The 25,945-nt window shown below is 54.7% G+C and overlaps 8 protein-coding genes across 8 annotated transcripts; 4 read left to right on the top strand and 4 right to left on the bottom strand.

Annotated features, from left to right (window-relative positions):
* Window positions 1-4,924: 4,924 nt before the first annotated feature.
* Window positions 4,925-6,428, top strand: LMH87_005982 (uncharacterized protein; the record flags this gene model as incomplete). The annotated part of the gene is made up of 5 exons (XM_056203799.1): window positions 4,925-4,939; window positions 5,224-5,357; window positions 5,853-5,918; window positions 6,048-6,204; window positions 6,411-6,428. 5 exons carry the CDS (start codon window positions 4,925-4,927, stop codon window positions 6,426-6,428), a joined length of 390 nt encoding a protein of 129 aa, XP_056059220.1.
* Window positions 6,429-6,778: 350 nt separating this feature from the next.
* LMH87_005981 (uncharacterized protein) lies at window positions 6,779-8,017 on the top strand (the record flags this gene model as incomplete). The annotated part of the gene is made up of 2 exons (XM_056203797.1): window positions 6,779-6,967; window positions 7,025-8,017. 2 exons carry the CDS (start codon window positions 6,779-6,781, stop codon window positions 8,015-8,017), a joined length of 1,182 nt encoding a protein of 393 aa, XP_056059219.1.
* A 3,206-nt stretch (window positions 8,018-11,223) lies between these two features.
* LMH87_005980 (uncharacterized protein) lies at window positions 11,224-12,333 on the bottom strand (the record flags this gene model as incomplete). Its single annotated transcript, XM_056203796.1, has 1 exon — window positions 11,224-12,333. The coding sequence occupies one exon, from the start codon at window positions 12,331-12,333 to the stop codon at window positions 11,224-11,226; it is 1,110 nt and encodes a 369-aa protein (XP_056059218.1).
* Window positions 12,334-13,922: 1,589 nt separating this feature from the next.
* Window positions 13,923-16,284, top strand: LMH87_005979 (uncharacterized protein; the record flags this gene model as incomplete). Its single annotated transcript, XM_056203795.1, has 2 exons — window positions 13,923-15,391; window positions 15,450-16,284. 2 exons carry the CDS (start codon window positions 13,923-13,925, stop codon window positions 16,282-16,284), a joined length of 2,304 nt encoding a protein of 767 aa, XP_056059217.1.
* Window positions 16,285-16,567: 283 nt separating this feature from the next.
* Window positions 16,568-17,561, bottom strand: LMH87_005978 (uncharacterized protein; the record flags this gene model as incomplete). Its single annotated transcript, XM_056203794.1, has 2 exons — window positions 16,568-17,083; window positions 17,268-17,561. The coding sequence occupies 2 exons, from the start codon at window positions 17,559-17,561 to the stop codon at window positions 16,568-16,570; spliced, it is 810 nt and encodes a 269-aa protein (XP_056059216.1).
* Window positions 17,562-18,187: 626 nt separating this feature from the next.
* LMH87_005977 (uncharacterized protein) lies at window positions 18,188-19,177 on the bottom strand (the record flags this gene model as incomplete). The annotated part of the gene is made up of 2 exons (XM_056203793.1): window positions 18,188-18,242; window positions 18,294-19,177. The coding sequence occupies 2 exons, from the start codon at window positions 19,175-19,177 to the stop codon at window positions 18,188-18,190; spliced, it is 939 nt and encodes a 312-aa protein (XP_056059215.1).
* Window positions 19,178-19,991: 814 nt separating this feature from the next.
* On the top strand, window positions 19,992-20,467 carry LMH87_005976 (uncharacterized protein; the record flags this gene model as incomplete). The annotated part of the gene is made up of 4 exons (XM_056203792.1): window positions 19,992-20,133; window positions 20,185-20,216; window positions 20,301-20,364; window positions 20,418-20,467. The coding sequence occupies 4 exons, from the start codon at window positions 19,992-19,994 to the stop codon at window positions 20,465-20,467; spliced, it is 288 nt and encodes a 95-aa protein (XP_056059214.1).
* Window positions 20,468-20,627: 160 nt separating this feature from the next.
* LMH87_005975 (uncharacterized protein) lies at window positions 20,628-22,049 on the bottom strand (the record flags this gene model as incomplete). Its single annotated transcript, XM_056203791.1, has 5 exons — window positions 20,628-21,019; window positions 21,079-21,143; window positions 21,197-21,585; window positions 21,657-21,724; window positions 21,812-22,049. The coding sequence occupies 5 exons, from the start codon at window positions 22,047-22,049 to the stop codon at window positions 20,628-20,630; spliced, it is 1,152 nt and encodes a 383-aa protein (XP_056059213.1).
* Between the last annotated feature and the right edge of the window lie 3,896 nt (window positions 22,050-25,945).

The following is a 25,945-nucleotide window of genomic DNA, read 5'->3' as shown; positions in this document are numbered from 1 at the left end:
CTGGGCATCATTTAACGTTTAACACATAGATTGAAAATATAGGGAAAATCTGTGGCGGAAAATCCAGGGCTCAATGGTCCCTCAGCACCAAGGCAGCACAGAAAAAAAGATTCAACAGGAGACAGGTTTCAGTGGACAAAGGGAAAGTATATCGCCAATAGAATCCCACCCAATGGCGTAATCTAGTGCAGCCTAGCATGAAAGCTATTACACAGAAAGAGGAAACAGGAACTAGCTGGCCCGGAATAAAAGAAAAGGCAAAAGAAGCTAGTTTCATATCATAATCAAGTCGCACCTCCCCAAATCTAAAAGACTCCGAGTCACCAAAAGAAGGCCATCTCGGTGCGCCTTTTCAGGCGAGGCGGTGCATTTTGGGCGGAGGGGAGGAACCGTCGGCGTCGTCCTCCCCTCAACGGCAGAGGTGTGATTGGCTTGAAGCAGCCCTGGTTGTCAGCTCAGGTTTGGGAACCAACGGAGCAGTTCCAGCGAGCAGGTTTTTGGGGGAACGACTCCAGAAAAAAAAAGGCCCATATCGGAAAACCTGATGGTAGTGGTGGTGCCGTCGCGGAAAAAGAGCGTACGGGCGTGGTGATTGGCTGTAAAGGCCCTGTTCAAGAGGCTTGCGCTGCCACGACTAGCGACCACAAAAAAAGGCTCTTTCTTAGAGCCGTGGCTGTAAAGCCCCATTTGGCCTGCAACCCCCATCTTGCCACCGGCTTGGGTCGCAAGGTTGGTCTCTATTTGTGTGCACTTGTGCTTGTGCGTGTGTGTGTGTGGTGCCAAGATAGCTCGGCCATCAGACGATCAGGACTGAACTTGCTTGGCTTGACGAGCTTCGAGCGATGCTTTTACGTTCTGTTTCCCTTTGGCCATGGGCCGATGGAAGGTTAGAGAGCCATGACGTTTTCAACTCTCATCTGCTCTGCATAGACAACAAGTGTATGTATTGGAATTGGGGCCGCTGGTTGATGATTGCGGCGGGCCAGGCTCGGCGCCATATGGTACGAGATGCTCGAGATGGATGGCACCACCGGGCCTATCAGCATTAGTTCGTGTGAGGATCAGCACCACACACACACACACACATCTGACGTCGGCCACACTCACAGGAGGCCCTGGAGGCGCTGAAAATCCGCCCCCGCCGGTGGCCTGCTCTGTTTATCTTCTTTAAGCGATGCGGGGTTTTAATCTCCAATTTGAGTTTCTCTGGGCTCTCCCAAGTGCAAGTGGCCCTCTCTTCCTCTCGGTCTTATAAAGCATCAATGCGTTGGAGGATGGGAGCTCTTTTGTGTAACCCACTGAGCGCCAATCAATGCTCGGCGGTGAGCAAGACGCAGGCACGCTCGTGTGAGCCGGCGTAGCAGCCTGATACCGTTTGATTCTAATCTCGTCAATGCAGCGGAGCCGCACAGAGACCAATGTAGTTTGTAGAACATGTTTGCGGTGTCTGGGATAAAGGTGTGACGGCGCGGGCATCCCAAGCAGGCGGCCTGCGGCGGCGCCGGATGCTCAATTACCCGCTGGGCGGTCTCGAGCCAGCCATTTTTGCGCAGCACACAAGTTCTCAGCCTCGCTCGCTACACTAAAATCGAGAATAGCATAGTGTAGTGCAGTATCATTGAGCCACAAAAGAATGGAGGGGGGGGGGGCGTCACGCTCGCGTTGAACAGATGTTAGTCTCTTTTTTACTTGGCTCCGCGTCGACATGTGCGATAGCAGATGCCTCGCGATTGAGCCACACGAGAAGCAAAAGAATGCAATTTTAGGAAAATGGATGAGCTAAAGCACAAAAGCTGCAAGGGCAAGAAGCACGACACCGGCGATGAGATGGATCGTGGATGGAAAAGAAAAATTCCAGGTTTAATTACATGGTTTGGCTTACGATCCATGTCCCCGATCGACCTTGGGGACCCATTATCACGACCCAATTGCACGGGTGCTTACGGAGGGAGAAAGACAGACCAGAGTTACATGCAGCCCATGCTCCATACCTGGACTCTTTTTAGTGGTAGGATACTTTGTGCCTTTGCAATGCGTGCTCAAATCCCTGGGGGCTAACAAGCCTCCGGTGCGGTTGCGTGGGGTTTCGGCAAAAGCTCCAACGGGAAGCGGAAGGGGAGGAGGAGGAGGAGGAGGAGGAGGAGGAAAGATTGACTTTGTGCTTTGGGCGGGCTGGACCGCTTCTAGATTTGAGGTTTTGACGAGTCCGTGTCATTGCAAAGGAACAAGGTGCTTCCTGGCGGGGATATTCATCATGGCGAGAGACGCCGGCGGCCAGCGACGCGGGCTGGAACATGTGAGGGCAGCCGTCGCCTAACCCAATAGAGAGGCATCACTCCTCGACGCAGCAATGTACCCGAATGGTAGAGTACCTAACGAGTATGGAGTGCAGCGTTGCTCGTTTCGTCTATTGGCAGTGGAGCGGCCGGACTGGAAATGGTTGTGCGCTTGTGCTTGGTAGTGACGTGTCTGTGGGCGGCGGAGGCTTGCATCTTAGACAAGTGCAATGTAATGCGACGAGGGAGTACAAGTGTATATTGAAAATAAAAACTGCTTATTTAAAAGCCCCCAAATGGATGGTAGTGCGCACGCGAGTTGCCGCGTCCAAGTCGCGAATTTATTTTTTAGATGGCATTTCCAAAAGCTCGCGCTGCTGGTGTGGGGCGGAGAGAATAAAAGGCTGGGGGCGGTTTTGGCTTGTGCACTAGCAAAACATTGGTCGATATGCTCGATGCATAAAATCCCAAACGGGAACATGTGTGATTGAGATGTGCATCTTGCAAAAGCCCCATCCATCCATCCATCCATCCATCCATCCATCCTCCTCAACTCCACGCGGGCGGTCCGGCATGCAAAGATTTGGGACAGTGTCCCATGCCCGAGGCCGCTGGGAATGGGCAGGATGGGAAAGATGCGAGACATGGGTTTTTCTCCTGCTATGCAGTTCCCGCGCAAAACGACACGTACCTGGGTCGCCAGGGGAATCGAGGGCATCGAGGCCCAGGGGAGAAGAAAAAAGTCGCAGTTGTGAGATGTGATGAAGGATTCTTGGGTCTCAGTCGCGCGAGGTTATCACGGCCGGCTGGGCATGGGCGTTGGCGTTGGCGTTGGCGTTGTAGCGAGGCGAGTCCACTGTAACTGCGCCGTCGCGATACCACCTTGGTCGTGTTTGCGGTGGTTTTGCTTCAACTGCCTAGGTACCTAGCGGTCGTGGCGTGGTGGTTGTTTGGCCTGTCTATAGCACCGTCATTTAGTGGCTGTTTGGCAACAAACACCCCCGCGGCGGCGCCGGGCGGCCGGTTCTTGGTCCAAACAAGGCCGGCCGTCAACAACAAAAATAGGGAAAACTAGGAGGACAGCGCACCACAACAAGAATCGCTCCTGGCCAGCTGAATCGCAACGGCTTTGCCCAAATCTAAATGGCCACTTAAGCTATAGAAGCCAGAATGCATATCAAATTTGCCATGCTATATAATAACTGACTGTTTGTCTGCAAACGAAGAGGTTTTCGTGCTCATCCACTTTTTTTCCATCATCTTGCTATTGACCTGTGCACACGCATAAACCAATTTCTCGATACCTTATTTGGGATAAATTTTTCGATTTCCCCACAAACGAGTTGAACCACCCCAGGCTCGCGTTTTTAGTGGCTGGTCGCCTACCTGCCTCTCCTACTACGGCCAACTACCAGAGCATTCAATTTCGATATAGGTAAGGGGATCTTGATACAAAGAATGGAAAAAAGAAACTCCCCAAAAGAAAGGAATGGGTTTTAATGTCATCCCTACTGATGGTTGGATGCGAACCAGCTTCGTCCAGGCTGCAGGGTCTCGACTGAGAGACACAGACGACTCGATCAGACACAATTAGACATCTCCGCACAACGCCCAGCCGTTTGTTCTCGAATTCAGAAAAAATCTGCGGCATCCATTACATCGGTACGTATCTACGGTTCTACTTTTTCCTTCTTCCCTATCCTAGTGGTTGGTTGCGCCCTTCCCACCTGCTCGTCTGTTAGTGTCCTGCGCTGCGTCGCGTCCCAGTGGTTGTGATTGATTAGCGTGCAATTGTACGTGGACAATGGGATCCAGACGATTGCCAATGGAAAAGCCGGTGTAAGAGGAACAAGCAGGCATCCCGGGCGAGAGTTGGATGCGATGCGGTATCACCGATGCCCAATTGCTCTCCTTTTAATTGCACCGCCTTTCCAGTTCTCTTTGTCCGCCCTACCAAGAAGAAAATTATTTTTGTACTCTTGTGAGCTACACAAGAGCCACCGGGTGCCTTGTGCATGCCGGAGCGGAGCGGGGAAACAATGCAAAGTTGCAGCGTGCCACCTATTTACCTAGGTAGGTACTTATTACTGGTGCTGGCACGGAACACCTACCTAGGTAGCGAGCGCTATTATGAGGAGAGTGGTTCTGGCTGCACAAAGTGTTTGCACAACGCGTGTGTGCGTGTTCGTGCCCCCGGGCCACCACCCACCACCCACCACCACCACCAGACAGACACGCCTGGTCGCCTCACACCTCTGCGTCCGCTACGCCTCGCCCCCCTGGGCGTGAGGTGTTTGCACGCCCACCCTACCGTACAGCACCCAGTTCCCACTGGCAAACACACCCTCCCCTGGTCCCCTGTGTGCAGTAGTGCCGCCCCCCCTCCCAGCCCACACGACCAGCGACGCCAAAAAAAGGCTCCAAAAAAAAGGCTTCAAGCAAGGACGAGGGCGGCGTCGAGGCTGGCGGTGCTCTGTGGCTTCCCACTGGCTGGCTGCTGGCTCCCAGGCCAAGACGGAGCAAGCAGGGGGACGAGAGAGGGCCCCAATATCTCTTCTGCTACACCTGTACCTGTACCTGTACCAGTACCAGTACCGCCGCTGTACTGTACCTCGAGTGGTACCTGGGTTTGCGGCTGCTGTGCGCTGATGACGCTGCGCCGGGTGCGCTGCAATCTCGCTCCCCAGCCCTTCCAGCTGCTCTCTTTGGGGGGCTAACCGCCTGTGCACCACCCGCCACAGCGTCCTGCTGTAGCTCCTCCGTACGCCGCCTGAATAAAACTAACCGCCTCTCCTCCACCAGTCCTCGCTCTCCGTCTCCATCCTCCTCTTACCTCTCTTTTATCCCACCTCCCCTCCTCCTCTTCGTCCTCGTCTTCTCCTCTCCTCGTCCATTCGTTTTCCTGTCCGCCTTTTTATTCCTTTCGTCCCTGACCCCGTCACAGCAGGTCGACACCCTCTCACAGGAAATCTTGGCCTTCGGATTGACGAGATCCTTTAAAGACGGCCCCTCCCTCCTCCTCCTTCTCGACTCTCCCTCCAACCCCCTTGGCAATCATTCTAGCTTCACCCACCTCGCCGTGTAAAGAAAGCTCCCAGCTGAGGTTAATAAAGAAGAATCCACAACGTCTTCTTATCTGTCCGAGAAAGTGAACCAAGGATACCTTGATTGGTATTTCACTCGTCCTCTACACTCTCCCAAAAGCCAAGCTAGTCTTGCCTCGCCCGCCCGAGTTGGAGCTTCGCCAAATTCCAGTCATCACGACAACCGGAATTCGATCCACTCTTCCGCCATCCACCGCAGACCTCCCTTCGGCTCAATCCATCGACTCGCTCGACAAACGATTCGATCCCACCCCTTCCCGAGACTAGTTCCTGCTAGACGCTCATTCATTCGAGTCTCTAGTCGCTAGCCTTCGCTTCTCGACAGCTTCCGCCGTTCGATACGACCCCTTCTCTCGAGATAGCCTCACGAGTCTGACCTGCTCGTGTCTGCACCGTCCGTTGGCCTGTTTTTTTGCTTTGACTAGCAAAAAAAACTGCCTTCTGCAAAATCTATTGCATGTCTTTGCATTAGTGTCCCCTCATTCTTCAATTTCTCTTTTTCGTCCTTCTCTTCCTTTTCCAAGGTCCACGGCAAATAGTACGTACATACTTCAAACACCACCGCGACCTGAACTCTTCAGCCACTCGGCCGACTCGGCCGCTTCCCTCTACTGCCACGCTAAACTCTCCTGTCCCCTGGCTAACCTCGTCTCCAATTGTAATATAGTTGCATGCCGAGCACCCTCCTCTGCATTCTTCATCGTCTCCACTGTCGCGGTCGACTTCAATCCTGTGCCAACGCTCTGGGAGACGTTAACTCGTTGGTCCCACACGCTGTGCAATTGTCTCATCTTGATTGTCTCGTCCCTTCTGCACCACAACTGGTAAGCCTGCCCTTTTTTTTCCCGCAGGCACCTCATGCCAATCGATCGAAAGTTTCCCATGCCAGCCTGCCCCTACCATCCAAGGGAGCGGCACGCCAGGGGAAACTTATTCGATCCCCGCAAATTCGCCTCTGGCAATGTCTTGAAGCCACCGAGATGCGGTTCTGCAGCGGGGACATGGCTAACCGAAGTTTTCGATTCTCTAGAGCCCTCGAGTCCTTTAAACCGGCCCTTGTCCGACCCTTTCGTCTCTCTTTTCGACACCTCTTCTACATGGTCCTGGCAACTCTCTCGCCGGCTATCCTTGACACTAGTTCGACACGTTCTTTATAATTCTCTAATACTCTAATTCCTCCAGCAACCGGCTCTCTCTTTGCCCCGGCCGCTCGAGTTTCACTCTTTATACAGCACTCGCCTACCCAAGATTCCTGGAGAACCTGCCAGCCATTCCTTGTCCAACGGCATCCACCACCGAGACATAACCCACACGCCATCTCTTATATTTCTCGATTTCCCATCTTGCTTTCCCGTCTTTTCGATACCACGGGAAACTCGACATTCTCAATTCGCAATCATGGCCTACAACCACCACGATGACTCCTTCTTCATCGAGTCGGACGAGCCCAGCTTTGAGCGAATGAATCCCCGCCACGCCGCCAAGATGGTTGCTCGCCAACGGCAGGATATGATTGCCGGCGAACTCTCCAGACTCGCTGGCGAAGAGTACCTCGAGGATATTCTTCAACACATGGCCACCATGGAGGTACGGAACTCTGCCGCGGCCCAGCACCCTTGTCCTCTTTTGCTAACTCGATGACAGGAAGAGACCGTTCCCGATGCCAACCTCATCGACATGCAGCGTGAGATTCAGTGGTTTATGCGACCCTATCTCATTGATTTCATTGTCGAGGCCCACGCCGCCTTTGCCCTCCTGCCCGAGACTCTCTTCCTCACCATCAACCTGCTGGACCGCTACTGCTCTAGACGGGTTGTATTCAAGCACCACTACCAGCTTGTCGGTTGCGCCGCGTTGGTCATTGCTGCCAAGTATGGCGACAAGAAGGATCGTGTACCTCAGATGGGCGAACTTAACAACATGTGCTGCGGTCTCTACGACTTGGGCATGTTCATCCAGATGGAGACGCATGTCCTCAACACCCTCGAATGGGCCATCGGCCATCCTACCGTCGATTTCTTCACCCAGCTCATGGCCGCCGAGGAGTGTGACGACGCCGAGGTTGAGCACATGGCTGCCTATCTCTGCGAGATTGCCCTCTACCACCGCGACTTCGTCTCGACCAAGCCCTCGATGATGGCCCGTGCCTCGCTTGCCCTCGCCCGCGCAATCCTCGGCCGACCCGAAGTCAACGATGGCGAGTGGGCTCACACTGAGAACGTCACTCTCCTGACGCTCTCGCAGCACCTCAGTGAACCCTCTCCCACGCTGGCCCGCAAATATGCCACGCCCGACCTGTCTCGTGTCTCGCAGAAGCTTTCGGACTTTATGGCTGAGCAGGCTGCCATGGCTCGTCGCGCGAACCCACCTTCCCCTCAGGTGCAGCTCGCTGCCAAGCCTTCCAACATCTACAGCACTCCTCAAAAGGGCCACGGTGCCGCCACTGGCTTCGAGGGTTACCTGACGCCCCCCATCACCCCCGATGGTGTTCAATACGGTCACGGTCAGGCGCAAAGAGAAGTATACACTTCGTTGCCGCCCCGATGCCCCGTCACTCCCACACCGCATCAAAACCAAGGGACATATGCAGCACAGGCGCAACAAGGGCACAGCAGCCAGCATTACATGCAATATTGAAGCATCGCATACAGCATCGAAGCATTGCATACCACATGAAAGCATTCAAGCATTGAGCTGGCAAAGCATCCGAAGCACCAGAGTTCCGGACCGCACATAATATCGGGACCTGGCACAGCATATTACTCTTCTTTTCTCGTTTCGAATTGCATATCTGCATTCAAAATGATTCTCCATCTATCTCATCTACGTCATGGCATTTAGCGACTTTGTTTTTTTTTCTTTTCATTATTACTTTCGCCCTTTGCTTTTCCCAGTCGAACTTTCGACCACAAAAGAAAAAAAAAGCGTCCGACAAAAAAATCTCTGCGACATTCGGCCGGTTGGCCCGCAGAGTTGATTTCGCATGTTACATCATTTTGCATTTCTGCACCATTTCCTTGGGAACATGAGCCTCCACGGGCTTGGAGCATAATGGCCCGTCGTGGAAGTTGTTTTGGGAGGACTAGACTACAAGGAGGCTCGGCCAGCCTCGCTATGGAACACAAGAATGAAACAGCCGGCCAAGGGGACGAAAAAGGATACCCGAGTGTTAGGTCGCAGCCGGCGAAGGATTGCCCAGGGTCCAGCCAATGCCTGCAATATTTTGAGGAGGCTTGGAGACGCTTACGGCACATGTTCAACTGGGGACGGCTAATAAGTTACAAGCGGTCAATGCAGCGCGGTGCATCACCCTTGGGGACAAGGGGTGCCTGGCTATTGCTATTGATGAGAGGGCGGAGCCCCAGGTTCAATGTATGGGTAGTTGTAAAAATAAGCGCAAAGAAGTAAAATACAATCCTATCAAGGGCAATCTATTGATGTATGCAAGTGAATGTCGATAATAATTAGTAGTGCAGAGTGAGGAGGGTGTACGGATACTGTGCAGCGTGTGATGTGATTGGCGACGAGACAAGGAGCGATGGCGCGAGTGTGGAGGATGTAATTTCGGCAGCACTGGCCTGATTGCGGGAGAGTATTACGAGCCGGCCACGCCCGAGTGAGCTCTGGCAGTGCTGGTATTACGAATGGCGGTGATTATTTTAGGCTCAAGGCAGCATGTTATTGGAAGCCATGTTGCCTTGTTGGCTGGTGCTCACGGTCTCGTCTGGTGCGGGACAGACGTTGGGCTCAAACCACATGGCACGCACACGGCCAGTCCTTTCATCGCCGGTTGAATGTTGGTGAACAAGCCAGCCTGCCCTCATGGGACCAAGAGTCTAGCATTGTCTACTAGTAGAGACGGGGGCCAAAGAAGCAAACAGACAATGGGCGATTGGGAACAAGACCTTGTACCTGTCGATCAGACAGAAGACCGGATTGCATTCTTCGGCCACTACAGGGTCAAAGAAATATGTAAAGCAGAGACGTCCTTTCCTTCCTTTGACAGCCACCATGTCACAATGAGCTGGGTTTGTACTCGGGCGGTACCGGTGGTGGCGGTGGTGGTTTGGAATGGAAAGGGGCGGTGGTCGGGCCGGCACAAAGGCAAGGGAGAAGGAGGAACAATGGAGAGGCGGCGGACAGCTTGCCAACGAGACACTGCTGAAGATCGGGGGGTCCATGGCTGGAAAATCGCCACTCTCCTTTTTCTTTGTGGTTTTGTCGTTTTTTGTCTGGGGTTTTTCGTTTTCGTTTAATGAAAATCTGCAACGGCGTTGATATCTATGCTCTGCTTGCTATAGGCAAAAGTTGATGCAGGTGTGTAGGGTAACCTATAAGACCAGTGCATGAAGTGCGCACATTCTCTCTAATTTATTATACATGAATCATTTAGAAAAACTTGCGTTTGCTCAATGCCCTGGTACATGACACTTTTGGGATATAGTTGATTGATGCACAGTGTAGCTATTCGCCCAACCCTTTTGTCCGTCATGAACCGCAGTGCTGCCAAGTCGCTGCATTCCAGCCTCGGCGAGACACCTCCTGTATAAATCACATTTAAGCTCCGTCACCTTTTTTATCCGCGCAGGCTCATGACATGAAAGATGAGACAAAGGCAAGCCAGGTGTGGGCAATTGGCCTAACTGAACTTTAAAACATCGTCGCCAGCTCAAGTGGCAAGTCGAGGTCTCGCCATTCACCTGGTCGGCCCGGCTGTTCGGGCGGTGTTGTGGAGAGAGGCAAAAAAAAAAAAGAAAAAAGAAAAAAAGAAAGAAAAAAAGACCAGGCGGCGCGACCGCGACACGGGTGACGAGGCGGCGCAGCGCTTTCGATTTCTGGAATGGTCAAGGGGGAAGCAAGCATGCCTGTCCCAAATTCCCACATGGCGCCTCGAATGGGATTCGTCTCTCGGCTGTACCTGACGTACCTGAATAAAACGGCCGATAGAGTTTATAATACATGTCTTGAGGTGGCCCTTTTTCTTCGGGCTTCCCGCCCGTGTCTGCGCCCACTGAACTTAGTATGTCGCGTGGCGCGGCGCCGCCAGCTATTGACATGCATCATCCAGCTATTTGTTTCCTCGGAAACTTTTCTGGCCTCTCCTGGCCTTGTGGCCTTGGCGGCGGAGAGGGGAGCTGAAACCGTGCGTGCTTTCCGAGGCTGAAGAAGATGAATTGCCCTTCCCTTGTCCTGGAATATTCCCGAGTCCAAGTGTGAGACTGGAAACAGACGGGGGCGTGTGCAACTTTCTCAACCATAGACCAACCCTTCCAGGCTTGCCTCGCTTCTTTGGCGCGTGCGCCTTATCTTCTGTATTTCTACAGGCAATCACAAGCAAGACTGTGTAGCGTGGTTGTGGCATTGTGCTGTGGTCCAGGTTTGGGGACAAGACAAAGTACAATCTCCTCACAAGGCGTGGAGGACTGTGCTGATTGGCTGCAGTAGAGCTTGATACTTTGGCATGATTCATTTGCAGGCTATATTCACATCATTGTATTGTTTTTGGCAGCGTAGATCTATATCGTGGTGAGTTGGATCAATGTCACGGCAAGTTGCGGTGTGTACAATATATCCATTGAAAGACAAATTACTATCATAGCGCACATACTAGCATACTATAGATGGCTTGATATAGACACTTGAGCGTTCCGAAATATTCCATTGCTGATGTGTTCTTATATGAATGAGTGGTGAAAAGTCATATCACACATCCTGACCTTATAGCATAGCATTCACGAGATCATCAATTTCCACAAACTCCAGTAAATGTTTCAAGCGCCCAATAAAACAAAACACCCTAGCCATCCACGCCGTCCAACATCCCCTGACCTCGAAAGGTCAGGCTAATTCTTCTTGGCCTTTGCTTTCGCCTCGTCCGCCTCGACCTCAATCTGCGCGAGGCGCTGCAGCACCATTTTCCTCGCGCGCTCCTCGTCGCCGTCCGTGCGGGCCAGGGCCTCGCCCATGGTCTCTGCATACTTTTTGTTGGTGTGGTGGAACGCGTCCAGCAGCCCCGTCGGGCCAAAGTTCTCGTCAAACGCAAAGTGGTGAAAGTCGTGCTGCAGGTTCGACGGCAGGCCGGGGATGTTGTAGCCCGAGTGCGCGCAGATGGTGCCGAACTCGAGGAACAGAAACGTGAAGCACTGCTGGGACCAGTGGTGCGGGACGAGGATGGTGCCGAGCGCGTTGGGGATGAGGTTGGAGAAGACGTGCTCGGTGACGGTGCAGTACGTCGACGCGAGGCCGACGGGCGCCGTGAACTCGTGGTGCTGCTTGTGGAAGCGCGTGTACAGCGCCCTGCTGTGGAAGAGGCGGTGGATGTAGTAGAAGCCGACCTCGGTGCACAGCGTGTCGAAGACGACGGTAGCCAGCGTCTGCAGCGGGCCGGGCAGCGCCGACGGGTGCACCGGCCGCGGCGGCGTGAGGCGCGACATGCCGACGATGAGCGGCAGCGCGACGAGCACCTGGTTCCGCAGCGAGACGAGGCAGATCCACGCGTACTCCTTCCCGGGCACGCGCACAAACGGCTGCGTCTTGTACTGGAAGAGCCACCGCGGGCGGGACGTTAGGTCGGCGACGGCAAAGACGCCGCCCCAGGCCCAGAAGAAGACGGACGTGACGAGGAACGTGCCCCAGACGTTGACGGCCGCGGCGCCGTAGACGGCGTCGAGGTGCGCGTAGAGGCGGTGCGCGGCGCGCGACTGCTGCCACAGCGTGAACAGCACCATGACGACGAGGTTGATGGCCCGCGAGCCCCAGCTGCCGCGCGCAATGGCCGCCGTCGAGTACGCCCAGCGCTGGCCGTGCGGGATGGGCTTGCCCGCGAGGTCCTTGGGCACGAAGCGCCGCGAGGCCGGTGTGAGGATGGCTGTGGATGATGCCTTGGAGGCGGGCGTGGAGGTGGTCCGCGCCGAGGCGGTGCTCGTGCCCGTGTGAATCGCCGTGCTCGACATGATGAGAAGAGAGCTTGGGCTGGTATGTAGGAAAAAGAAAACGATTCGAGGCGCTCTCCTTGTCCAAGAGGGATGGGTGGTGGATCGAGGGAGGGGAGATGCCAGGCGGCTGAATATGTATATTTTCAGCGGGAGGAGCTTCGCGGAGGTTTGGCCGCTCCCGGAGTTTGAAATCTGGGGAAAGCCGGTGGTCTTAGTGGCTCCGGTGCCCCGGCTCCGAAAGGTGTGTCTTGGTGATCGCGGCCAATGTCACTCTTTTCGGGTGAGAAAAAACCGCGAAAAATTCTATAAAAACTCATATACGAACTGATGACTGTTTTAATATCATCTCGACGATCAACTTGCGATACTGCTGCTTGTGAAAAGGTGAATTTGCTCGGTCTTCTACCCCGAACCAGCCCCGGCGCCGCGCCGCTGCCACACGCGATGGTGGCAAGGGTCAGCTAGTCCATACGAGCGCGCCACTCAGCGACTACATGATGGCTCGCAGCACGATGGTGGGCCAATACACTTGCATACATGGTGCCCGTCTCCTTCTCATCCTCTCCATCCGCAGTGGCTGGCGTTCGGAGTCGCGGCGCAACAACATCATCAAGATTATTGTAGTTGCTGCACTCTTCATGTATGGCGACATCACATGGTGGTGCTCGGCACGGCATACACGTGCATTCAGATAGACGCCGAGTTTATGATGGTGAACCTCCGTTTCACAAAGCCCGTAATGTCCTGCTGAGGCTGGCGTCCGAATTTGGCAGTGGCCAAGGGTGCTTGCAGGGGTTTGAAAATAATTGCTTTGTGTGCTTTGTATTTTGTAATTTATATTTATATGTGAACAAAAAGTTGTTTGCCTTGTGACGTGCACCTGGCAAGTGCGGAGAGTCAATCTTTTTTGTTCTTTGTTCATTGTTGCTGTCCTTTCCAGAGTATATTGTAATATTTTAATAGATCATGGCCCCTCGCGAATTAGATGATAATCTTTAACAAAAATCATTCTTGCCTTCGCCTTGCGTAGCGGTTGATTGCAAAGCCTCGCGACCATGACGAAAGTCTCCCGCTTCCTCTCCAAGCGCCCGGAGACCGTAAAAGAGCTTCTGGAGAAAGCCGCCGACCACCTTGGTAAGTGATTATACAGTGAAACACCCATCAAGTTCCGGCATTGATCATGTATAGTCAAGATCGGCGTTTGTTTCGACACCAATTTGGAGGACCTCCCGGCAGAGGTACGACGCGACCGAAACTGCTTCCACAGCGACAAGGAGCTCTTCTCGCTCCTCGATCGGCACCTGCAACACAATACCCTCGACGCCTTCCTGCACAGACACAAACAATGCAGGGAGCTAGTGGCCTTTATCTTTGGCGGCCGGTACCCGCGCCTGATCCCGGACCCGGCTGTCCGTCAAGCCCTCGCGGCGGCCGACGGAACATCGTCTGTCGATGGGCAAAAGCTTCTCTCCAAGAAGCGCCCGAGGCAGCGACAACAAGCCGCCGAGGATGGGACTTACTGGAAGGCCAAGAGGATCCGCACAGATGATAGCGGCGACGGCGGCGGTGGCCTTTGTTTGCCGCCGACGGAGCGGGAACGGTGCGCCATGCTGGCTTTTGAGGAGTTTCAGACGGCAGACGACGATCCGCTCATGCCGCCGAGCGCACGAGGGCAATTCCTGACGCGTGCCGAGCTGGAAGCCCTGGAGACGAAGATCAATGGAGCGCACAGCAACACACACCTCACCTTTACGCTCCCTCCCCGGTCGCCGTCCCCTGCTCCTGACCAATCGCCGGCCTCGGACATTGTGCCCCATGACCACAACTCGGACATCTCTGAGAAATACTGCATGTCTGCCATCCAGGCATCTTTGGCTGCCGAGAATGGCGTGGATGAGGGTCGCTTGATGGAATACAAGGGCCATCTCCTGGAGCCGCCGTCATCGCTTCTCGCCAAGCTCAAGAGCCATCTGTCGAAACCCGACGTAGAGCAGAGCCCGCACTGGGCCAGATGCTCGGCCGACATCCAAGAGTACCTCGCGTACCTCCTCCAGATCTGCGCGGGCGAGAGCTGGGAGCCGCAGCTGGACGAGGTGGTGGACATGTTTCGCGCGCACACGCTGTTCGACGACTTCCACCGCGACCATCCGGGCCTGGACCACTCGCTGTGGGACGACGTGATGAAGCCCCGGCATACAATCCGTAACCCGCTCGCACCGCCTAGCCAGCTGCAAGATGCTGCTGCGCAGTCTGTGGTGCTAGGGACGAAGAGGAAGGCGGAGGAGGAGGAGGAGGAGGAGGATGGCGATTTCTATGACAAGGACCCCATCACGTTTAATAGCATGATGTTGACAGAGGTTCCGCTCAAGGATTCCAGAGATCCGTTTGCCTACACGCGCTGGCATAATTGTCTCCGGGCAAATGTGGAAGAGGCCGCGGATGAGGCCAGAGAAATGGCAACGGAACGCATGAAGGACCTCGAGACCAAGCATGCGGGCTTCCCGGTCATGAATGTCCCTCAAAACTGCACCGGCCCTGTCAGTGCCAGCTTACTGCTGGATCCAGTCGCCCGCAAGATGTCGAGTGACTGGACGACGCTGCGTCACCTACGCACCAGCCTGCAACGAGCAGCCCGGCGGTCACCGCGTCTGCTGCTCGAAGAGGTAAACACATCCGTGAAGCTGGGCATGGCCTTCAAAAAGCCCGATGCAGCTGCTGCGCAGGACCGCGATGGGGCCTCCTCCCCGACTGTCAATAACCGGTTCGTGCGCCTCCAGAAGGAGGAGCTTGACTGGCTCAGCTTCCTCGGCCAACCCTCGCTCAACTACATGTCCGCGGCGTGCGAGATGGAGGCCTTGTGCAGAGATGACTGGAAGCTAGCCATGCTACGCAAGAGACTGGAAAAGATGCAGTGCTCCATTGCACCAGGCAGCTTCGGAGACGGGCATCGCTTCGACATGCGTGGGTTCCTGGCGCTCGTCAACCAGGACTGTGACGGGCCGGTCAAGTGCCATCGCTTCACCATGGAAGAGCTCAAGAGCCGCATTCCGCAACTAACTCAGCTCAAAGTGTTACGGTAAGCTACATCCAAACACCTCTCCTTGTTGATTCACCTTTACTAACACACCCCCAAGCGCCGAGCAGGTCGATGGTGTGCAGCACGTCCGGTGCTTCCCCGGCGACGTTCATCCCGAGGAAGCCGTCCGCTGGCCCGCCAGCGACGGCCTCCGAAGAAGGTTCCGCATCCAGCAGAGCCGCGACGAGGACGAAGACGACTACGATATGTCGCCCACCACGGCGCCCGTACCGCACTTCATGCCCAACATGGACCACGTGCGCACCGTCGAGGAGTGTCTCGTCGAGCAGGACATGATCCGGGGCGACGCGGCGCGGACTGCCATCTTCTTCCGGCGCATCGCCTACCGCCTCGGCCGCACACTGCAGGAGGTCGCGGCGGAGAGCCGCTACCACCTGTGGCTCGCCGGCGACCCCGCGAGCCAGGCCGCCAACGCGTCGAGCCTGCGCACGCTCATGGCGCGCTGGGCCGCCGACACGAGCCGCTCCGCCATTCCGCAGTGCAGAGACGGCCGCGTCGTGGCGAGCTACCGGGACGTGGTCCTCGCCGCGGAGCCCGAGGCCCTGGCCGGGCAGGGGGGCAGCGATTTGGAGGTTGAGACGTACTGCAGGGACCTGGTGAGGAGGCGCATCCTGCGCGAGGCGGCGGAGAACAAGACCATGCTCTGGCCGCTGCCGGTGCCGCGGGACGGCAGCCGCGTTGAGGGGGGCGAGGATGGGAGGACGGTGCTGCGCCGGGAGGCGGTGTGGTCGTTTGCGCATCCGTTGAGGAGGGAGTCGGCGCCGAGGTACTTTGATGTGAATACCTGGCCGCTCGAGGTGCAGAGCGCGGAAACGCAGGCCGCTATTCGGGCGCGACGCGGGGAGGACGCCGATGCCATGCTGCTTGACTGACCGTCTTAATGTCGATACATAAACTGCAGAGTTAATGAAGACCTTTTCTTACGCACATCACATGCAAATTAACAAAGATTGTAATAACTTTTTTGTATTTCAGAAGGTAGCCATGAACCTGACGTTATTTTTTGCCCTATAAAAATCGGCGAAGCATCATGCAATTGAACACACAAGACATGTATCGTTTAGACTCCCGCATTCCTTCCTTCATGAAAAATATCCCCTCACATCACGACGTCACCCCGTGATGGAGTCCACATTGATTCTCGACAAGACGCATTTAAATGCGCTTGCCCTCCTTGAGAGAGTCGGCAAACTCCTCGAGGGGGCTGCGGAGCAGCTTGGTCTCCTTCCACAAGTTGGGGGTGAGGAAGCCGTAGGTGTTGGAGACGGCGACGAAGCAGGCCTTGAGGGTGTTCTCGAGGGTCTTGGTGGAGCCGGCCGACGACGTGTAGGCGTCCTCGACACCGGCGAGCTGCAGGAAGCGCTTGACGGCGGGGGAGGCGACGAGGCCGGTACCGCGGGGGGCAGGGATGAGGCGAACGGTGACGGAACCGCACTTGCCGGACTCCTTGCAGGGCAGGGAGTGAGGCTGACCGAGGTTGTTGCCCCAGTAGCCGCGACGGACGGGGATGACGGAGAGCTTGGCGATGATGATGGCGGAGCGGATGGCCGTGGCGACTTCCTTGGAGGTCTTGATGCCGAGACCGACGTGGCCCTGGGAGTCACCGATGATGACGACGGCCTTGAAACGAGTACGCTGACCGGCACGGGTCTGCTTCTGGACGGGCTTGATCTGTGGGTTGGAGATGTGCGTTAGCAATTGTTCTCTTGATGTTTTTTTGACATGTAGTGTATCCAGCTGGTAATAGTCGTCGCTCGCTGCATTTAAATTGCAATTGCACAGTTCACCGTCGTTTGCAGCGAGTCGTTTCGTATTTTCCGTAGCTCGATAGCATGCCAGGATCGTGTTTGCGCACCTTCATGACCTCATCCTTGAGGGAGTCCTTGAGGAAGTGGTCGACAATCTGGTACTCCTTGATGGGCAGGGAGTGCAGGTAGATCTCCTCCATGCTGTTGATCTTGCCAGCCTTGACGAGACGGCCGAGCTTGGTGACGGGCTGCCACTCCTTCTCCTCGCCCTTGCCGCCGCGACGACCACGGCCACGGCCACGACCGCGACGGTCGCCGCCACGGCCTCCGAAGCCACCACCACGACCGCGCTCAGCGGCTCCGGCGGGAGCAGCGCCACCGCGTCCACCACGATCAGCCATTGTGTATAATTTGTCGTTGGGGGGGAGGTTTGGGTGTTGGGTTGTTGGTGTTGTTGCGCAGATGCACGAAATGGGCGCAGAGTCGTGATGGGAACTTTTCGCTTCGCTTGGCGGGGTCTCCAGGCGCACAGAGTGGTGGTTTCCCAATTTTTCTGGCTAGAAGTGCGGTCAAGGTTAGCGAGCCCTAACATGGTTGTGTGTGGGTACCTGGCTGGCTTCTTGGTTTCTTGGTGCCTAACTTTTGCCTTGCATCTTAGGCAGAAAGAATACACACATTCACCGCGCTAGACCAAGAATGAAAGAGTTCGAGATCCACTTCTTCATTCGTTGCGATGCGCTTTAGCTATCGTGACATCACGCAACTGTTCCAATGTAGGTAACTTTTCTACGTGTATTGGCCCTTGTCCATACAGTCTGTAGACTTCAAAGGTCCAGATAACTAGATGCAATTTCACATTGCGCTTGAAGTTCAACATGGACATAAAGCAGTCCCTCGCGACTCGTAGTATCAATTGGTGGAGAGTGTACTAGATCAAGAAGTATTCATACAAAGCCTTGCGTGCGATAGATGTGTTCGAAGGGTATCCCGGCTGCTCCCCGTGTTATACAGCCCAACTAATCCAATCCTAATCAGACTTGCGGATGAGGTTATCGCTGGATTGTACACGTTGTGCCCATTCTCTGCAGCGCCGTTAGCATGTATTCCTCTCTGGGGCATGTTCAGATACTTACGTCCAGCTGCCATCATATACCTTTCGCGACTCTGGGGTGCCATAGTTGGCAACCTCAAGCGCAGTTTCAATAACGCAAGCCGTCACGCCAGTTCCACAGCTGGAGATGATCGGCTTGCTGGGGTCGACACCCTTGCTCGAAAGGATGCTCTTCAGCTTCTCGGGCGAAGGGTACGCCTTGGTGGCCGGGTCGAGCAGCTCGGTAAAGGGCAGGTTGATGGATCCAGGCATATGGCCCGACGACAGACCTTCGCGCGGCTCGGGAGCCTTGCCCGTGAATCGTCCATTGGGTCGCGCATCCAAGATCTGCACGCCTTCCGCGCCTTCCTTGTTGTGGTCCTGCGCAATCTCCTTGGTATGCTCAAAACTGGCGACTCTGGACTCGTCCAGCTCAGGGATAGGGTACGGACAGCATTCAACGCTGTATAGCTCTCCTGACTCGGTGGGATAGCCCTCTTCCACCCACAGCTTAAAGTTATTGAGAATGTGCACGTTTTGGTGGCCAAAGATCTTCAAGGTCCAGCCCACACGGGGCGCCGAGAAGATGCCCAGCTCCTTGGTATCGTATACGACCACGACATCCTCCTTGCGAATGCCGAGCTCGCTCATGGCGCCGGCGAAGCCCTTGGCGCTGGGCAGCATGTGCGGGTACGGGCTGCGCTTGTCAATGACCTTGTCAATGTCAAAGAAGCGCGCCTTGGGTATGCGCTGTTCGCGGAACGTCTGGATGCCCGTACGCTCATCGTTGGGCAGGAACCATGATGCGCAGAGAGGGATCACGCGCGAGTCTGTGCTGATGGGAGACGGCGGGTTCTTCTTGATGGCCTCGTCCAGCTCCTTGGGGGTGACGAGGTAGGAGGAGAAGCTGCGACGGCCGGCGGCCATGTTGGAGAAGAAGACCCGGGGCAAGCCAGTTCGAGCAGTCCGTCCTACGGCTATGAAGGCCATGGCCAGAGGCGAGGCTACCTACAAGTCCAACGACGGACCAGCGGGAGCAGAGGTGTGCAGCTTGATGAGCCCAGCGGCTTGACTCGGGTGAGGGCGGAGCTAGGTGCTTTCGAGGGGAGTACCGGCGTGCGTTAGAGAGGGAGGTCACAGCAAGGTCTGCAAATGTCACGGGCACTATATCACAGAATGCGGCTAATGTGAGTAGCAACGGGAGTTTGAAATTGCAATGGCAGATAAATAACGGCCAGGTCCGAACAGCGGGGAGGTGGGAGGTTGGCGTCACGTTGATGCTGCGGCTGCGGGGAGCTTGGGCCAGCGGGTGCCAGGCCGGCAGCTCGTTGCTCGTGCTTGGCAAGCACAAGCACATGAAAGTCGAGGGCCGTTGTCGGTCAGCGCCTCTTGAGCCTCCCAACAGCGCTGAATCCGCTGCAAGTCTCGCTGAAACAGTCTTCGGTAGTGGCTGCCAGCGCTAAAAGTCAACCAGTCCCACCGCCCCTGGAGCGCCGTTCTGCCCACTAATTATTTTTGGAGCCATCCCTCAAGAAGCACCTATCAAACAACATCACCAAGTCACGTCAGATCGCGTCTTCCTACGCTGGCCAGCCGGAGAGCCAGGGATTCCATCGACCACGGGGGCAAACTCTATTTTCGCAACAGCGTCTCGCACAAGCACTGCTAGACTCTACTGTCTGCACACGTATAGTGTTATGCACGGGTTGTAGCCCCCAGCACGGCGACAGCAAACGCAACAATGAAAGTTACCATCAAGGAGTGGAACGCCGTCGCTACTTGGCGATGGGATATTCCCGAAGACGACGTCTGCGGTATATGCCAGGTCCATTTTGACGGCACGTGTCCTTCGTGCAAGTATCCAGGCGATGATTGCACACTACGTACGGCTAGTCTACAGCCCATCCTACATCGCAATACTAACAGTCAGAAAGTATCAGGCAAATGCGGACACAATTTCCACATGGTGAGTATTTGACTTTTTCAATTCTTCTGTATGAAAAGAGCTCTGTATAAAAGAGCTCTCTTTACATACTGACACACATCTCAGCACTGCATCATGGAGTGGATTAAACAGGACACCTCACGAGGGCAGTGTCCCATGTGCCGACAGCGTAAGCATACTCTGGCAACGTATCGTCGGCGGCGGCTAACTACTCCAATACAGCATTCGAATGGATCGAAAAGGAAAATGAAGAACCGCCTCGCACAGACTAATGATTTATGACAAAACACACCACACTTCATGCCTCTTACATTGCAAACGCGATTCTGCACTTCATCAAAGATGTCCGGAATAAAATGGTATATACAAAATGATGCCAGCTGTCAAAGCGGCTCGCTATGCTCGCTACAAACACCAGAAAATGCAATATGCCTAGATGCGGGTATAACTTCCACTCTCCACTGCTGTGGACGAACGCCCTGAATCATGATGCCGGCTTCCATCCGCCGACACTTCTTGATTGATCGCAGTGTGCACTTCAATGCCCTTGAGCTCAATCTCGGACGAGCTTCTGCCGTCTCTTGGCGCCATCCGCAGACCCGGCATTGCCTCGCCGTCGACCTTGCCGCTGACTGTCGTGCGAATGACGCTCATCTTGGTATGCTTGCCCAGCACCGATGTATCAAACATCCCGGCATAACCTGAGCTCTTTGCCTTGGAAGGACGCAGACTGTGGAACAGCGGAGCGAGCTGGGGGGCGCAGCCGCAGATGACGGCGAACTCGTTTTCGAGCACGGTCCATAGACTCTCCAGGCCGCTCGAAGCTGTTTGACATTGTTAGAGATTTTCATGGTATGGCAGAAGCGATGGTCGATGTACTCACTTGAGATGTGCTCCAAGTCGAGATAGAAGAACTGTACAACTCGCAGCAAGCTGAATATGCAGACACTATTGTCATTGTCAGTTTGTTTCACTCGCGCGAGAACCTAGTGTAAACTTACAATAGACCAATACCCAAAACTCCCGTCGTAGCAATCTTTTGCTTCCTGCGCATCTGCGACTTCCAAAGCGTCGGCATGGGAATGATGAGGATGACAACGTCCGTCAGCATGCCAATCAGGGCGATGACAATGTTGCCATTCCTGTAGTGGCGTCGCTGCAAGCAGTGGCCGTCATGGCTCGACTTGTCCCAGTAGAAGGAGACGGGCTTGCACGTAAAGGTCGAGAAGAAGATGGCGCCCAGCGCCCACAGCAGGGAGACGACGGCCACGACAATGAGTGTCACGTTGATGGAGCGCTTGAAGCCGACGGCCCGGCGCAGGAAGATAATGATGGCGACTTTGCAGCACGCGGTCGAGCTGGCCCAGAACTTGGGGATCAAAAATGAGCCCTAGAGGAGAAAACATGTATTAGGATTGGGGGATGGTGTCGATGGTGGTAAAAGGCCGCTGTGAGACGTACAAGATTGAGTAAATGTTTTCGTTCTCGTGGAATCTCCCATCCAGGGAGTCCAATGCCGTTGTATGCTTCTAAAAGACAGCAGTTTAGCAAGAGAGAAAAAAGTAGAAGAAGAAAGAGGTGGCCGGAAGTAGAGCAAAAGGCCTGCGGCAACTTACTTAATAGTACCGAGGCAACGGTCCCCCACATCAGCACAACGCTGATGCCCATCAACATATCCTCTGCCCGTATCTTGCACGACGCAAACCGCGAGGCATACACACGGAGCGCAAAGACGGCCGACGCCAGTATGCCAAACGCCAGCGAGACGGCAGGTAGCAATGCCCGCCACCTCTCCGCGACGGGAGAGTCTGGCATCTCCGTCGGCGATGTGTGGTTCCAGTGCCGGTGGACCATGTTGTCGGCTCGTTGCTTATTGATCGCGTGCGTGTCGAACTAATGATTGTGTGTGCGTGAATACGTCTCCCCGTAAGCGGCAGTAGTCGTAGTAGAGAGCGATCGGCTCTCAGAGGTGTGCGCCTGGCCCTCGTTGTCCATGTAGTTTCGCAAACCAAGTGGTGGTGTTTTCGTTTTTATGTGCAATCGGTCTCCCCTCCGGTGTACCTTTTTCCTAAACCGCCTTGACCGGGAAGATCAAGTGTTTGCCGAATTTCCAAACAGCCTAAAGGAAGGGGTTGTCCATGCAGACATGGGCCAGCCCTTTATTAAATGAGAGAGAGGCAGCGAGCCTAGTGTAAGAAGAGAGACAGAGAGAGGCCCAGTTCCACTGTCACGCTACAAAACCTCAGGAAGAGAGCATTGATCAAGTACCGTCGGGGAGTGGGGGATGCAAGGCTTCTAATAATAATGATTCGGGCCAACTAATGGTTTTAGGCCGTTCAGCCACACGAGACCTTTGATCCGGAGTTGGGTAGGGGGGCATTTTTATCCATTGTTCTCTGGGCTTGCACAAAAACCCGCGAGTAAGGTGCTCGAGCAGGGCCCTGTAACCAAAGCCAAACTGATTCCAGGCTCGCGCTACTGGTACTAAGTTACGCTGCGGAGATGGGATGAGCAATGGCAGGCAGAAAACTGGCATAATATCAGGCACTCAGAGAGTCTCCCCCCTCATTCCCACCGACTTGGGCTTAGCATCTTTCCAGGGCTGATGGGCTGTTCCTCTGATGGGCTGGGGCGTTGCTGCAGGGGGACCCATCGTCTTGGCTCTAGGGAATGCTTCTAGACTTGGCGTATGGAGTAGACTGGCCGCTAACTAAATGCTGGTAGAAAGAGGAGTAGGAAAAAAATCGTCCCGAGGGTGGAAAGGCCGCTCCCGTGACTGGGTCGATCTGCAGGAAGGCCCAACGCTCGTTCAAGTCCGTGAGAGACAAGTTGGCAAGCTGTCGTCGGCGCGCCACAGGCCTCGCCATGTTTCAGATGATGCGCAAGCCCGTTCCCTTGCCCTGCCCGCGTGAAGGATATTCGCCGGGTTTTGCAAACAGAGCAGATACCTGGCACATCGGCATGGCTTTTCCTCTCTCGTTCAATTCATCTTTGCGGGGGGTATTTCCCTCTATCGTTAGGTCGCTGGCGATCTCTGGCCCAGTGAGGAAGGCCTGATTCCTCAGCTCGAATGGGGCTCTTGGCATTGGCGTCTGATGGGTTTAGCGGACTTTGCTAGTTGGATTGGCAATGATAGGAGATGGGAATGAGGGCTTGTACCAATTGACTCATGATCGTCCGTTTTACCTCGCGTCAGACGCAGATAGCAAAGCGGCGGTCTAAAAAAGCATCCTGGGGCCAGGAAAAATTGGCCACTAATAAGGTTAGCTGTCACAGGTATTCAGCCTCTCGCTTCCTCCGTCGTTTGGTTTAAAATATGACTGCCGATACACATGTCTCGGTTGGGCCGGAGTTAGTTTGAAAGGGCTCGGTAAAGCAGCCTTACCCCAGCCTCTCTCATCCAATCCACCCCCTGGTTGAAAAGATTGGCTCGAAAGTAAGATGCAAGATGAGCGTAGCCCGGCCAGGTATCCCAAGACTCTGAAAGTTACTAAAACAAACATCATTACGCGGCCGGAGACTTGCGCTCCCGCGAACCCATCCATTAGAAGCACAGGGCAAGCGCGGATGGAAGGGAAAACGGCCCTGAACCGTCGCGCCGCGCACTGATCAGTTTTTCGGAGACGGCCAGAAGCAGAAGCAAGTTTCGTGCTGGTAAATTTCATGTGCCGGTGCCTGCATGGTAGCCGCTGCATGGCTGAATTCTGCAAGGGGAGCGGGCGCTCCATGGGGAACTGCTGCCGCCAACGTTTCTTCTTGCCAGCCACGCAGCGAAAAGCAACATGCAGCCGTTGTAGAATTGACTTCTTCCGTGCAGCTGCTGTGTCCGGCACACGCCAATTGTTAGTGACTGGCCTTGTGAATGCCAAGCGAAAGGGTCGTGTGGCGTTGTCTCGCTACCACTTCCGCGGCCTACTGTTTGACGGTATTTTAGTGAATGGCACGGGAGCTGCAGATCTTCCTCCACCAGGGGGATTTGCTCCTGAATGGCGCCCAGGGTTGATAACAAAAGGGGGCACACGCAAATATGAAGCGCCGCGCCATCTGGTCAGGGTAGACCGCCACAGTAGATATCCTGGGGATTAGTCGTCAATTACAAATATGCTCGGTCGGCGTACAATATGGGCAGCGACTCCAAACCCATGATCGTGACGCATGCTGAAGAAGCAGCGGGTTTTCTGAAAGGGCGCCACAATGCTTCCTTCCGACGGACTGCGGAACACCTTACCGTATGTGGATAGAGGCACGGGAGCAACTCTGAGCTGTGTGCAATATCGTGACAAAGAATAACCAGGGCTCGAGGTTACACGGTGTGCGGCTGACTGGGTGACTGGACCAAGGATTTGCTCCCTACATTAGCATTTTCTAAGCCCGGCAAGAGCGCTTGCAATAAGTTTGTGATGGAGAGCACTTATAATATGGGAAAGGTTGTGCACTTCCAACACAACTCTGCTGACAAGACTTATTACTGCCGCGGCCATGCGCTACTGAGTATTTAGCTTTGTGCGGAGGTGTTTGAGTGTGCTGACAAGGCTGCGGCCAACATGTCGTCTCCGACGACGCTGCAGGCTCTCAATTCATGCTTTCAAAATCTCAACTCGGTCGGCATATTAGTCGTGTTGTGCTGTAGCGGATTCGCGACCGGCGAAAGGCAGTTGAGGTGCGTTCTTGTGTCTGCCGAGTCAGTGTCGGGCATGGAGCGTCTCGGCAGCAGGCGGAGAGCAATGCAAAGGGCTAAGCGAGCTGTTTCAAATGAAGCGGCCAATCGCCGCATTCTACATCGTAGTAGAAGGCATAGTAGAAGGCAAGCTGTTGCGACGAGAAACGAAAGTATTATCCGTTGCATTGGGCTGACGATGCCGAAAGTGAAGGACGGACAACTTGAACCAATTTCCCCAGTGACGGGCCGGTGCTCTTGTGGCAGAGGTTTTAGGTCAGGCACGGCCTATAGCAGACATGTCTTCTCTCGTTGCCATCTCGAAAGGCCTTGATAGCTACTCTTTCGCTTCCACACAACAAGCATAATTCTATTGCTGGGGACCGTAACTCTGTGTTGTTTTCACATTGCCTTACCTTTTCACCCTTTGTTCGGTATACCAGAGACCAGCACCTGAAGGTTGTAGCGGAGAATATGCACAAAATGAGATGAAATGCTTCACTTGAAAAACTTTTTTGCTTCCGAAGCAAATTTTTCAACCTTCTCGCTGAAAAGACAGCATGTATCAGGTCGGAATAATGCTCCGTGGCTGCAAACATGGACGCCAGCCATGCTTGCGCTGTTGGCAGTGGCACCTAGATGAAAGTCTGATTTTTTTTTCCTTGGGTACAAGTGCCTGGTATCCATTCACGATTCAATTCACCACTATGACGTTGACAAGTCTCATACGCTCCACGCGACTCCATCTCACACCTGAAGCTATCGTAGCACATAGAGGGGCTCTTGCGTCAACCAGAGCGCTGGGGTTGAAATATGAGTCAAAGGCTTGGCTTGCTCCAGTGGGCGGGAATATGCGCTGGTGGAAGATGCTCCGATCGGAGAGAATCTAGGGCTTTTGGCACTTTTGTTTCGTGATGCTTCACATCATGGTGGCGTAACTTTCCCGCCTGAACGCGGCGATCGAGATTCCGGGGCAAAGCTCCGGCGGGTTCCAGTCCAAGGAAGCGCTGGACCCTGCAATTATTAACAATCATGAGACAAAAGTCTGGCGCGGCCCGCCATAACGGTCAAAGAGGCGAACGAATCAATGATG

The sequence above is a fragment of the Akanthomyces muscarius genome, chromosome 1 (assembly GCF_028009165.1).
Source record: "Akanthomyces muscarius strain Ve6 chromosome 1, whole genome shotgun sequence".
Classification (NCBI taxonomy): Eukaryota; Fungi; Ascomycota; class Sordariomycetes; order Hypocreales; family Cordycipitaceae; genus Akanthomyces; species Akanthomyces muscarius.
Note: the sequence above shows the minus strand (reverse complement) of the source record. Positions and strands in the feature narration are given on the sequence as shown.